Below are 13,716 nucleotides of genomic sequence, written 5' to 3'. Positions count from 1 at the left end.
TTTTTCGGGAAGTTGGAATGTCAAAACCTTCACTAGTATTTCAGAGGACAAAAGTCAAAATAGAAAATCTCAAATTCCATAAAGGTGTTTTTTTTTTTTTTCTTGTTTTCACAGAACTAGAACAAACACAGAGAAAGAAATATGAGGGGAAAGATGATGAATCTTGCTCTATTTGGTACTTTTTATGTAGAATTTCTAAAATGGAAAAGACCCTAACACTGGGGAAGATGGAGGGCAAGAGGAGAGGGGGACGACAGAGGATGAGATGGTTGGATGGCATCACCCACTCCATGGACATGGGTTTGAGCAAGCTCCAGGAGACAGTGACGGACAGGGAAGCCTGGCGTGGAGTCTCAGAGAGTCGGACACGACTCAGTGACTAAGCGACAACAACAAAGACATTTGACCAACACCACGTGGACTATTAAAAGTTGACATTGCAGGTCTTCCCAGGGGCTCCCTGGACTGAGCTCCCAAAGCAGGGGGCCTGGGTTTGATGCCCGGCTGGAGAACTAGATTCCACATGCCATAACAAAGACCCAGCGCAGCCAAATAAATAAAATATTGTTTAAGAGTCAACATTGCTCCCTTTTCACAGTGAAGTCACATCCAGACCACCTGCCTCAGCTAGTCCCTCCACTGGGCCCTCCCAGGTAGACTGTCCCATGTTATCGGGACCAACCCGATCGTACATTTCTCTACCCCTTCCCTTTTCTACGTAATAACAGGTCAGACAGCTTGGCTGAGCAAATATGATAGATGACAGCAAGTATGGAAATAAAGAAACACCAACCAAATGAGAAGGTCCAAAGGCTGTTAATTCAGAACTTGCTGTAGTAAGGGAATCAGTGGGCATCATCTGCTTTTGGCGGATACTCAAAGGCAGGCCAGGGGCTTCCCTAGGGGCTTGACAGTGAAGAATCTGCCTGCAATCTGGGCACATTCAATCCCTGGGTCGAGAAGATCCCCTGGAGAAGGGAATGGCTACCCACTCCATTCCAGTATTTTTGCCTGGCGAATCCCATAGACAGAGGAGCCTGGCAGGCTAGTCCATGGGGTCGCAAAGACTCAGGCATGACTGAGCGCACAAAGGCAGGCAGAGGGGTGGGAAGGCTTTTGGCACCGTGAACAGAGAACCCTGGCGTGGGGCAGCCATGAGTGGGGACCTAGAAGCAGGGATCCTATGTGATTCATTAGGATGAGTGAAAAGATGGCGAATCTTGCTCTATTTGGCACTTTTTATGTAGAATTTCTGAAATAAAGAATATACTCATCTTTCCTTGATTGGTCCTTGTTGGAAGCAGGGATAAAGATTAGGGAAGCCCCTGAGCTAACAGGGTTGTCTGTGATGAGAGTTTAATGGCTAGCCAGTTATAGCAAAAATGTGAGTGTCAACAGAACAGTGAGGTCTGCTGGGAGGGTGTCATTTGCAGAATTAAAGGCAACGCCATCATTGCTAAAGGGTTTACTCTGGACGGGAGCTGTAACTTTCCAGCTATACCTCTAGTCATCTGAATTAGATGGGTTGTTTTTGTGTGTTTCAGGTTGTTAAAAATTATTTTTCTGTTCTGTAAGCAACCACTGCTCATATTTTAAAATACCTAAGCATCATGGTAATCTCTTTGCAATAAAATATGGATGAAGGGTAAAAAATTAAAAAAAAGTTAGGGAAGCCCTTGAGCCTGGTGGGCTACAGTCCATGGGGTCGCAAAGAGTTGGATAGGACTGAGTGACTAAGCACAGCACACAGGGAAGCCCTTAGTCATAAACCAAGGTCTGGCCATGTGGGGCTGACTGTTACAGAAGTTATTGCTTTGCTTCTTAGATTGTTATCAGAGATAGCAGTCTAACTTCCTACATGCCTAAGATAGAGCAGGTTGACTTCGTGAGCTGTTTATTGTAGATCAGGGGTTGGCTTCCTAGGCTGGTGGTTGTAGACTGTGGGTCAAAATTCTGTTTTTACATATGCCTGTCTGTCTGTATATTCAATCCCTCACAAGGAAGCAATGCTTTTGGTGATTTATTCTGGCTGCAAATTTTTCTTCCAAGCTTATAATTTAGCAGCATATTCTTTTTACATGCTTGTGAGCTAAGTCACTTAGTCGTGTCTGACTCTTTGTAAGCCCATGGACTGTAGCCCACCAGGCTCCTTTGCCCATGGGATTCTCCAGGCAAGAATACTGGAGTGGGTTGCCATTTCTTTCTCCAGGAGATCTTCCTGACTCAGGGATCAAACCTACATTGGCAGGATGATTCTTTACCATTGAGCCACCAGGAAAGCTCAGCTTATTCCAGCAGAAGACACATCTCTCCTACCATTAAACACACTCTACCTGATTCAAGTCTCAGGAGAGTCTAAAGTGACTATTTTTAACTTTCCCTCTCAGCCTATCTGTCACAGGTAAAAAAATTAAAAAAAAAAAAAAAAGATCAAACATTCTTTTCTTTCCTTACTCAAAGGTTACAATGTTAACCCTCAGATTATCTTTATTTTCTTTAGACTCTCTGAGTTTAGGGTGTTCCTCTGGTCAGAAAAGAAAAGTCATTCCAAGTTAATTCTCTAACTTGGTAAGAGGGAGGGTTCTGCCCAGGCAGGGAGGCAAAGGACACACAGCCCAGGGGTCTCCCCAGCATACCTGCACGTGGTCCGTGCAGCTGAAACTGTCTGTGAGGAGCAACAGGCCAAAAGCTTCAGTGACGTACTTGGTCACCATCCTCTTCTTCTTATCCAAGAGCCTTCTCCTGATATATTCTCTTAGCTTGGGGATTTCTGGAATTCACAGGCAACACAAACAGTTTGAAAAGGCCAGAGTTCATAGGAAACAGCATTCATGAAAATGAATAGATCAGGATGGCAGTCTGAATCAACTTTAGTTGAGGTCCTCTGTGGGTGGGATGCTCATGAAACCAATCTTTCTGTCTTCCCCAGTCTAGGATCAGCGACTACAGATGGAGGGGTCAGCAGTGAAGCATCAGGAACCGCAACAATGTAGAAACACACATATTTGCTCATAGGTGTGGAAACTGGCAAACTAGAAGTGTGGCACAGAAAGTTCTAGGATGGGAAACTCAGAGTGCCAAGCTTATTCGTGAGAATTTTAGTGAGTGAGATAAAAATACATGTATTTATATGAGTTACCAGTTTCCTCCTCGGTGAGGAGCGCCTGCTGCCAGTACTCCTGGGCGCTGACCGTGTACACCAGCTCAGAGGCTTCCAGAACCCTGGAGTCAGCTGGCAGTTTTCTCTGAAGTGAGAGAGGCACACAGGGAACAGAATCACTCAGCCACCACAAAGGCAGCCATGCACCCGCTTCACCAGAGCCTTCAGCAAACTTGAGCTCATCCACTTTCAGTTCTGCACGAGCCCCATAAGGAATGAGCAACATTCTCAAGGTCAGATGTTCCCATCTGTCCCCCTCGCAAGGTCAGAGGTCGTGAGGACATTGTTGCAGAGATTCTCTGCAGAGTTAAAAAATAGCAATTCTATTCTTGTCTATGGAAGTGTATACAGAAAATAGTTCAGAAGTGTATTTAACCTTTAAAAAAACAAGAGTTACCATGGGATCCAGCAATCCCACTCCTGGGCATGTATCTGGAGAAACCTCTAATTCCAAAAGATACATGCACCCCAATGTTCATAGAAGTACTAGGAACGGACGAAGAAGATGTGCTCTATGTGTATATATCTGTGTGTGTGTATGTATATATTTATATACATACACACACACAGCAGAATATTGCTCAGCCATTCATCTGCTGATGGCCACTTAGACTGTTTCCGTGTCCTGGCACCTGTAAATAATGCTGTGGCAAATATTGGGATGCATGTATCGTTTTGTATTAGTTGTAACCCCATTTAAAAAAAATCTAGCTAAGGCAATGGCACCCCACTCCAGGACTCCTGCCTGGGAAATCTCACTGGCGGAGGAGCCTGGTAGGCTGCAGTCCATGGGGTCGCTAAGAGTCGGACACGACTGAGCGACTTCACTTTCACTTTTCACTTTCATGCATTGGAGAAGGAAATGGCAACCCACTCCAGTGTTCTTGCCTGGAGAATCCCAGGGACTGGGGAGCCTGGTGGGCTGCCGTCTATGGGGTCGCACAGAGTCGGACACGACTGAAGCGACTTAGCAGCAGCAGCAGCAGCAGCTTTGTCACTTAAATCATTTTGCGGTGATGACACTCTGTCTACTTTACTTGTATGAGCATTTTGATATATACTCCTTGTACCCTAACCTTTTTTTTTTTTTAATATTATTCTCTACTCTTGGGCTTCCCTGGTGGCTCAGCTGATAAAGAATCCACCTGCAATGCGGGAAGCCTGGGTTAGATCACTGGGTTGGGAAGATCCCCTGGAGAAGGGAACGGCTACCCACTCCAGTATTTTGGCCTGGAGAATTCCATGGATCCATGGACTGTATAGTCCATGGGGTAGAAAAGAGTCAGACATGACTGAGCGATTTTCACTCACTCATTCACTAAAAGAAACCCAAGTTTCTTTTATAGTAATAGGTCCATGTTTTGGGACAGAGAAAAAAAAAATTGGTCTGAATATAAGCTTGCTGCCAGGGAGCAAAAATAGTTTTATAACGTCTTGTTGTTTTTAGTTGCTAAGTAGCATCCGACTCTGAGACCCCATGGACTGCAGGACGCCAGGCTTCCTTGTCCTTCACTATCTCCTGGACCTGGCTCAAACTCGCGTCCATTCAGTTAGTGATGCCATTCAACCATCTCATCCTCTGTCGCCCCCTTCTCTGCCCAGCAGGAGATCTTTCCCGGCATCAGTGTCTTTGCAAATGAGTTGGCTCTTCGCTTCAGGTGGCTAAAGTATTGAAGCTTCAGCTTCAGCATCAGTCCTTCCAATGAATATTCAGGACTGATTTCCTTTCAGATTGACTGGTTTGATCTCCTTGCTGTCCAAGGAATTCTCGAGTCTTCTCCAACACCACAGTTCAGAAGCATCAATTCTTTGGCACTCAGCTTTCTTTATAGTCCAACTCTCGCATCCATACATGACTACTTTAAAAACCATAGGCTTGACTAGACGGACCTTCGTCAGCAAAGTAATGTCTCTGCTTTTTAAAATGCTGTCTAGGCTTGTCATAGCTTTTATTCCAAGGAGCAAGCATCTTTTAATTTCATGGCTGCAGTCACCATCTTCAGTGATTTGGGAGCCCAAGAAAATAAAGTCTGTCACTGTTTCTAAACTGTTTCCCCATCTACTTGCCATGAAGTGATGGGACTGCATGCCATGATCTTAGTTTTTTGAACCCTGGGTTTTAAGCCAGCTTTCATTCACTTTTCTTTTACCTTCATCAAAACGTTCTATAGTCCCTTCTCGCTTTCTGCCATTAGGGTGGTGTCGTCTGTGTATCTGAGGTTATTGATATGAGGATATTGATTTTTAATGTCTGATGCTGAAAGGATTCAGCTTAAATTAAGGGCCAACATGTGAACTTGAACATCAAACAGAACACAATAATTCTGTGAAAAGCAACGAGTTCATATGATATTTAAACTGAGTAAAACAATAAGGTATTGTGAAATAATATCTGTCTCTCTGTCTATCAGCTTCTGCCCTGAGTTCCTGACACAGGGCTCCTGAGACCCTTATACAAAGAGGTGTTGGGAGAATCTTTCATTCTAAAATTTAGTCTTTGACCCCAATTCCCAGCACAGAACTCCCGAATCCCTTGGGATTTCTAAGCATACCCCCTTTCTCCAGAGAGGAGAGAAGAGCTGGAAATGTAGTTCATAATTGATCATGTCTACATGAAGAAGCTCCATAAATTCCCAATAACATAGGGTTCAGAGAACTTCCAGGTTGGTGAAGACATCCACATACTTGGAGAGCTGCTGCTGCTACTGCTGCTAAGTCACTTCAGTCGTGTCCGACTCTGTGCAACCCCATAGACAGCAGCCCACCAGGCTTCCCTGTCCCTGGGATTCTCCAAGCAAGAACACTGGAGTGGGTTGCCATTTCCTTCTCCAATGTGTGAAAGTGAAAAGTGAAAGTGAAGTTGCTCAGTCATGTCCGACTCATAGCGGCCCCATGGGCTGCAGCCCACCAGGTTCCTCCGTCCATGGGATTTTCTAGGCAAGAGCACTGGAGTGGCGTGCCATTGACTTGGAGAGCGATGCAGGCCAATTTCATGGGACTGAAGCTCCGGCCCTGGGGAGCCTCCCAGACCTTGCCTTATGTATATCTTGATCTGGCTGTTCATTTATACCAAATTCTTTATTATGTAATAAACTGGTAAATGTGAGTAATTGATCCACTGAGTTCTGTGAGCTGTTCTTGCAAATAACTGAATCCAAGGGAGAGGAAGTCATAGGAACCAATTTGTAATGAAGTCAGAAGTCGTGCGTAACCGGGGGACCTACTTCTTGCGATCCGTATCTGAAGTGGGGGGCAGTCTTGTGGGACTAAACCCTTAACCTGTGGGGTCTGATGCCATCTCCACGTTGTTGTTGTTTAGTCGTATCCAGCTCTCTGGCAACCCCATGGACTTTAGCCTGCCAGGTTCCTCTGTCCATGGGATTTCCCAGACAAGAATACTAGAGTGGGTTGCCCTTTCCTCTTCCAGGGATTTTCCTGACCCAGGGATCAAACCCATGTCCCCTGCATCAGCAGGTGGATTCTATACCACTGAGCCACCTGGGAAGCCCTCTCTCCAAGTAGACAGTGTCAAACTGAGTTAAACTGTAAGGCACCCCGCTGAGATCAGGGAGAATTGTTCAGTGTGGGGAAAACGCCATACATCTGTGGTCAGAAGTGTGAGCATGGTAATTGTGTGCAAGTGAAAAAGAGGAACACACAGGAACACAGGAATAGTGGTGCCGGTTTTCTTTACAGGTTTGCTAAAGCAAAGGCAATATACGGTATAATAATCAGCTCAAAAGACATGCCTGAACATCAAAACCCAGCTCTCTCTTGCCTGCCACATACAGTTAGCCATCCTGACCTTTCAGTTTTCCCTGAACTTCTCAACACCACCTACCTTAACTGCCAGCGTGACTGAGGATCCTTCCTCTGAGTTCCTCTGGCTGACTCGGGTTCCTATCACTCCTTTTTTTTTATTTTTGTAACACCACCTAGATTACAGAAAAAGCCTCCACAGCTCATCTCTCCACCTCCAGTCTCTGCCAGCCCCTCTTCCCACTATTCATTCTCCATACTGGGCTTCCCAGGAGGCAGTAGCGGTAAAGAACGCGCCTGCCAGTGCAGGAAACGTAAGAGGCGTGGGTTCAATCCCTAGGTTGGGAAGATCTGGAGAAGGGGATGGCTACCCACTCCAGTATTCTTGGCTGGAGAAGCCCATAGACAGAGGAGCCTGGCGGGCTACGGTCCATAGGGTCGCAAAGAGTCAGACACGACTGAGCGACTTAGCACACACATGTTCTCCATACTACTGAGAAAATCGCCTTTCTAAAATATTCCCAAATTGAGATCAATAAGAGTAGTCCCAGGAGTCTGTCATTTTCCAGAAATATTTTTTTCTTAATTTTCATTTTTGTAATTAAAAAAATAAGCGTACACATTTCTATGAATGGCGATATAATCAAATTCTGCCTCATTTTTTCCATGGCTAAACAAACATAAGCTCCAAATGAAGGCCTGCAGGCCAAGTAAAGGTTTCACAACAACTCAGACTGAAAAAAGGTGGCTGGAGAATGGAGGTGTCATGTGGCCATCAGAGGGGTAGGTGTGCAGACCTAAAGCAACTTGTGCCCTTAAGAGCCAGAACCATAGGCATCGGCAAGCTGACATTTTTGCACAGACCCCATCTCATACACACCAGTTTGCCACATTTATTAGCAGTAAATAAAATCATGAATTGTAAATTGAGGTATTGGGTTGGCCAAAAAGTTCGTTCAGGTTTTTCCGTAAGATGGTACGAAACCTCAAATGAACTTTTTGGCCAACCTAACATTTTCTGTTTCTACTTCCAGAAACAATATAATTATGTCCTCCACAATTAATGAGAACAAGAACAGCTCTTCTGAGTTACTGCCTCATTAAAATCAGCATTCAAGAGTTGCTTGGTAGAAGACCTTGGCTTATGCATGAGGTCTGATTATTCTGAATGAGAAACAAAAGCTTTGCAATTTTCACTTCCACATTGTACACCAGACATTTTCTGCATCAAAATAATTGAAGTCAAAATACAGAAAGCAGTTAACTATAGAACTGGCTGCAAGGCCATGTGCTTTTCCTATTAAACACAGCCCTGAAGATTGAGTTTCAGCAAAGCCACCTCACCTATCACATCTAACATTGAGGTTGTTTTCTTTATATTTATCTTCAAGTTGGTTTCAGGTTTAAGGTTGCATAAGACTATTACAGGAAGGAGTATTATGTTTGTAACTATTTTAGTAACAGAATAATAAAAATAACTTGAGGAACACCAAGATTCCCACAGACCAATTATTCAAACTTGAAAAATAGAGCTCAGACCTTATATCCCAACACAGTATATGCCCTTTGTTTAGCTATTCAAACCTATTTGCCTGTAGTTCACCCAGCATAGCAGATTTTTTTCAATCATATTCTTCCTTCTGTCTCAAATACCCTTTCTCCTATTACTTCTCCTCAACCAAGACTACTGATTCTTTAAAATTCTGCTCAAGAGGCTGAGGAGTTTTCCCTGAACTTCTCAGCACCACTGACCCCAACTGCCAGCATGACTGAGGATCCTTCCTGAGTTCCCACAGCCCCTCTGCATCCCTCTAGCCAAGCACGCTTCAACCTGCATGATAATCCCTGATTTTATCTGCTCATGGTTCTCAGTAAACCATACACTCATTCAATTCTTCCAACAATCACAGGCAGTAGACATTATTACTTCCCAGCTTTACAGATGAGAAAATGGAGGCTCAGACAGGTACAATAATTTGCCTAAGGTTACAAAGTAATTAATCAATAGGACACATCACCTACTTTAAAGCTTTGGCCCAAACAGGCACTTGTGTCTCAAAGTCTGAGGCGTTGAAAAGCAGAAAAATGCATAGCAGAATCTGTTCACTCACCTTGAGTTTATCCTTGAGAATTTTATTCCTCTGTAGCTTTATCATTTCATTTCTTTCTAAAACAGCTTCTCGCTGACTTTGAATAGCTTGCTGGATTATAAGAAGAAATAACAGCATGGCCAAGAATGCAGGGTTATCAAGAGTAATAAAGGGATAAGGGAGAAACATGTAAATAAAGGGAACATTTAGGGGGCTGCTCTTCATTTAACCCAGACAGGTGTGCAGGCGTTCCAGTCATATAACACTAGTCATAAAAAGTGAGGTCGCTCAGTCGTGTCGGACTCTTTGTGACCTCTTGGACTGTAGCCTACTAGGCTCCTCAGTCCGACGGATTTTCGAGGCAAGAATGCTGGAGTGGGTTGCCATTTCCTTCTCCAAGTCATAAAAAGTATTGTTTAAAAATAACTAGTCCAAACTTTGGTCTGTCAATTACATCTCAATCAAGCTTTAAAAATGAAAACAACTAGTCCATACTTACATTTCCCACTTTTCTTTCCCTGAAATGAAAAATGGAAGAATTACTTATTTCATGATGTGTCACGGCAGTCTTGACTTGCCCTGAAAGCACGCCTTTGTTCCTCTCCCTAAGCTCTTTCTTCAGCCTAAAGGCTCTGGCCCACCTCCAGAGTCCATTTGATAGTAGTATCTTAATTTCTTGTTATTTCGTTGTCGGTGGGATTTTCTGTGCCCCCACCCCATCCCAGTCAAGGTGCAGACCTCTGTTGATGGACATTTTAGAGAGAATCATACAGAGTGTGACGCAAGTCAGAAAGAGAAAAACAAATAGAAAAAATGGTACTGATGAACCATTTTCTGCAAAGCAGAAATAGACACAGACATAGAGAACAAATGTCTGGACTTTAAGCAGGGAATCGGGAAGTAGGATGAATAGGGAGATTGCGATCCACATATATACATACAGTATGTATAAAATACAGAGCTCGTGAGAACCTACTATCTAACACAGGAAACTCTACTCAATACTGTGGTGGCCTAAATAAATCTGAAACAGAATCTAACAATTCAAAGCTGCACCACCCAGACAGTGTTATAGGAAGTGTCTCCTAGCTGTGGGGCATCTACGCTTCCCATATCCGTGGGGGCAGGCAGGTCCCTCACTCTGTGAAACACCAGGAGCTGCTGTTTGCATCTCAGACTCATGAGCGGCACCCCTGGAGCTATGCAGAATTCAGCCTCTTGGGCGTTAAGCAGCTGCTCTGGAAGATTCTCAAGACAACCCACCCGATGGCCCAGAAGTCACCCAGGCATCTCTTTCATCACCAATGGTCACTTGCCTGAGTCCACATGAGTCTGTCGTTACGCCTGGGACCCAGAGAGGGAAGCCCGCGTCCCTGCGCGCCCAGAGCGGTACCTCAGGTATTCCGGCAGGTGGAGCTTGTCGGCCTTGGTGACCACCAGGGCCAGGTCCCTGCAGAACCCTCTCTGGCAGGCTTTCATGCTCTCGTTCAGAAGGTCCTCGTGGGCTCTCCCTCCAGAAATCCTTTCAATGTCACAGATCACCCAGATCACGGAGCACTTGTCGATGGTCTGTGAAACACGACCACAGCGTGTTTAAGAGCACACGTGGTGCCTCGGGTGTAGCATGTTAGGCGCTCAGTTGCCCAGCTCTTTGTGACCCTATGGACTGTAGCCTGCCAGGCTTCTCTGTCCACGGGAGTCTCCAGAAAAGACTACTGGACGTGTTTCCTTCATGTGTCACGTCTGTCCTCCGGGCTCTGCCCCAGCTCTCTGTCCAGCCCCATCTCTCACCAGCCCCCGCCAGTACACTCTCTATGCACCAGCCACATGAGCTTCTTGCACATCTGTGGGTGTAAGCTGTGCATCTGTCTTGGGGTCTTTGCTCTTGCCACAACCTCTGCTTGACCTCCGTTTGCCCTCTGAGATCACCAAGGGCCACCTGAGGCTAGGTTGGTCAGCCCATCTCTGTATCCCATAGCACCTGTACTTACCTGTCCTGGTGCTTCTCAGGCAGAGCTACTGTACAGCTACTATACTGTACAAGGTTGGCACTCTGCACCCCTCCCCCGCTCCCCACCCAGACTGCGAAGTGCCGGGTGGGAAGGGGCCACATCATTCAGCTTGGGACCCGTAGCACCTCAAACACAGTACCTTGCCCATACTAGAAGCTTCATAGATGTTTGTGGCATTAGTCATTGACAGAATTCAAGAAATCAGACCTTCAGTCCCAGATCCCTCACTAGCTAGATTTACTAAGCTGTCCTCTAGGGAGAAGTCTAGTTTTTCTGGAACTAGTCCTGGTCATGCGTTTATCCCAAAGCTGTCACTGCAGAGCATTATTTTGATGTCTGGCTTGCCCTGCATATGCAGAGCATGACCACAAGGTGGCAGCAGGGAGCCAGAAACCCATATGATTGAATAGAACATGAAATTGTACCTTAATGATTTGATAGCATACGTATTGCTTTATCAGATATACAACAAGCACTTGTGACATTTCTCGGACTGCATTGTTTTACCCATCTCATCTCTCCATATAAATGGAAAACTGGTCCAACTCCAGGATTGAATTTGTTTTATGGTTCCTCAGAATAATACTTGGCACATAAAGGTGTGACAAGCTTGTGAGTTGCTCACTAAATCATTATTTGCTCTATGCCACTGGTTCTTAACCAATGCCGGGAGACATTTCTAACTGTTCAGACTGGAGGGGACGCTAGTGGGCAGAGGCCACAGATGCTGTAAGCCTCCCATAATGCCTAGGTTGGGCCCCTACAGCAAGGAATTCCTCTGCCCTCTCCGCCCCCAAGTCAGAAGAGCTGGGGCTAAGAAACCATGGTGTAGAGCAGAGGGGTTCAAACTTATTTTTCGCAGTAGATCCCTTTTCCAAATGAAATCTTAGGAAGAACTCCAGTGGTCCAACTTGATTTTTTAAAAGTAGAACAGCTTTAGTTGAATTTGAAGTGGAGGGTTTGGAGCCCCCATCTTCTCTGCACCCCCCATCCTCTTGGCTTCATGGATCATTGTTTTGAAAGCAACCATCTCAAGAGTCAAACAGACTTTATTGTTTTATAGAAAAGGTACATAGTAGACCCCACGAGGCAAAGGATTGACTTAAGGGCACACAAATCTGGGTCCTGAAGCTCCTCCCCTACAGGGATGGACTCAAATTCAGGCAGGAAAATAAAACCCATCTCTCCCTCCCACTTCCCAAATTATAACCAATCCAGGGAAGCTTCAAACAGTTCTATCGCTTGTGGAAGATGAAACCTGCCAGCTCCTCCTCCAGGGCAGGGTCTCTTTTACTTACATCCCCCTGGTCCTGCTAAATTGCTGTTATTATTGTTGTTTAGTTGCTCAGTCATGTCCCATTCTCTGCAACCCCATGGACTGTATAACTCTCCAGGCTCCTCTGTCCATGGGATTTCCCAGGCAAGAATACTGGAGTGGGTTGCCATTTCCTTCTCCAGGGGATCTTCCCAACCCAGGGATCTAACCCAGGTCTCCTGCACTGTAGGCAGATTCTTTACCATCTGAGCCACCAGGGAAGCCAAACAAAAGAGGACCTTGGTCATAAAAGTTGCAGTGGTTAAATTTCAGGCCCTGCCAGAAAAGGCCAATCTATAAGACAAGAGCTTCTGGAACTGGGCGGTGGCGGGGTGGGTGGTGGAATGGCCCCTGCCACCCCCACTCACCTCCCTCCTTGCAGTGAGAATGGGCCTCTGAGAGGTCAGGTGACACTTAGGTGGCAGCACAGGGGAATTTGAGTTAATGGTTTTAGTTTAGGGAGGGCACTGCTGGCAGCTGGGGGGGTAGGGGAGGGGGGGTGAATTCTGTCCTCCCTGGATGGAGGGGAGTCTGGTAACTTTTCCTGAGAGGATATCACAAAACCACAAGAATGTGGGGGAGCTGTTGCCAAGCAGAGCAGGCTGGGACCCATCGCTTGGCTTCAGCCCAACCTCCTCGAGCCCGGGTTCCGAGCCAGGTCTGCTGGTCCTCTGTTCTGAGTGGCCTTTGATAAGCTTCCCAGTGTGTCTGAACTGGCAGCAGCCACGGCTCCATCCTGTGCCAGAGGCCGGCCACCCCCCGAGGCTGTCACTCCCCACGCTCGCCTGGAACTCGAGGAGGTGGCAGATTCCACCCCGAGACCTGAAACCCTGCAGAAACAAAGGCTCTCCTGGCCAGGCCTGAGCAGGCCACCAAGGATGAAGGACACTGGGAGACTGCCTCCACCTTAAAGAACTGTTAGGGAAGCTTCCCAGGTGGCTCAGTGCTAAAGAATCCGCCTGCCAGTGCAAGATACATGGGTTAGACCATCCCAGATCCAGGAAGATCCCACACACCACGGAGCAGCTAAGCCCATGCACCACCGCTACTGAAGCCTGCCCCCTCTAGGGGCCACAACTAATGAGGCTGGGTGTTGCAGCTACTGAAGCCCGTGCATGAAGCCCTACTGAAGCCTGGGCAGCTACCGAAAGCCCGTGCTCTCCAACAAGAGAAGCCAGTGCAGTGAGAAGCCGACACGCTGCAACTATCGACTAGCCCCTGCTCACCACTACTAGAGAAAGCCTGCACACAACAGCAAAGACCCAGCGCAGCCAAAAAAAAAAAAAAAGAATTGTTAGGGGACTCTCTGGAGGTTGAGAGACAGAGCCTCAGCTGAGAAGGCAGGATTCTGTTCTCAGGTTTAAATTCTGCCACTCGGTA

General features: G+C 46.2%; 1 protein-coding gene across 1 annotated transcript in view; it reads right to left on the bottom strand.

The window, feature by feature from the left end:
• NUGGC (nuclear GTPase, germinal center associated) overlaps window positions 1-13,716 on the bottom strand; it is a 50,746-nt gene that overhangs the window by 13,808 nt on the left and 23,222 nt on the right. Inside the window, exons 8-12 of the mRNA XM_040237039.1 lie at window positions 10,403-10,578; window positions 9,509-9,527; window positions 9,031-9,120; window positions 3,140-3,245; window positions 2,637-2,770 (exon numbers count right to left, since the gene is read on the bottom strand). Of these exons, the coding sequence (XP_040092973.1) occupies window positions 2,637-2,770; window positions 3,140-3,245; window positions 9,031-9,120; window positions 9,509-9,527; window positions 10,403-10,578 (525 nt within the window). The remainder of the gene's footprint in view (window positions 1-2,636; window positions 2,771-3,139; window positions 3,246-9,030; window positions 9,121-9,508; window positions 9,528-10,402; window positions 10,579-13,716) is intronic.

The sequence above is a fragment of the Oryx dammah genome, unplaced genomic scaffold, assembly GCF_014754425.2.
Source record: "Oryx dammah isolate SB20612 unplaced genomic scaffold, SCBI_Odam_1.1 HiC_scaffold_1, whole genome shotgun sequence".
Lineage (NCBI taxonomy): Eukaryota > Metazoa > Chordata > Mammalia > Artiodactyla > Bovidae > Oryx > Oryx dammah.
The sequence above is the reverse complement of the archived record's forward strand: the minus strand, read 5'-3'. Positions and strand labels throughout refer to the sequence as shown.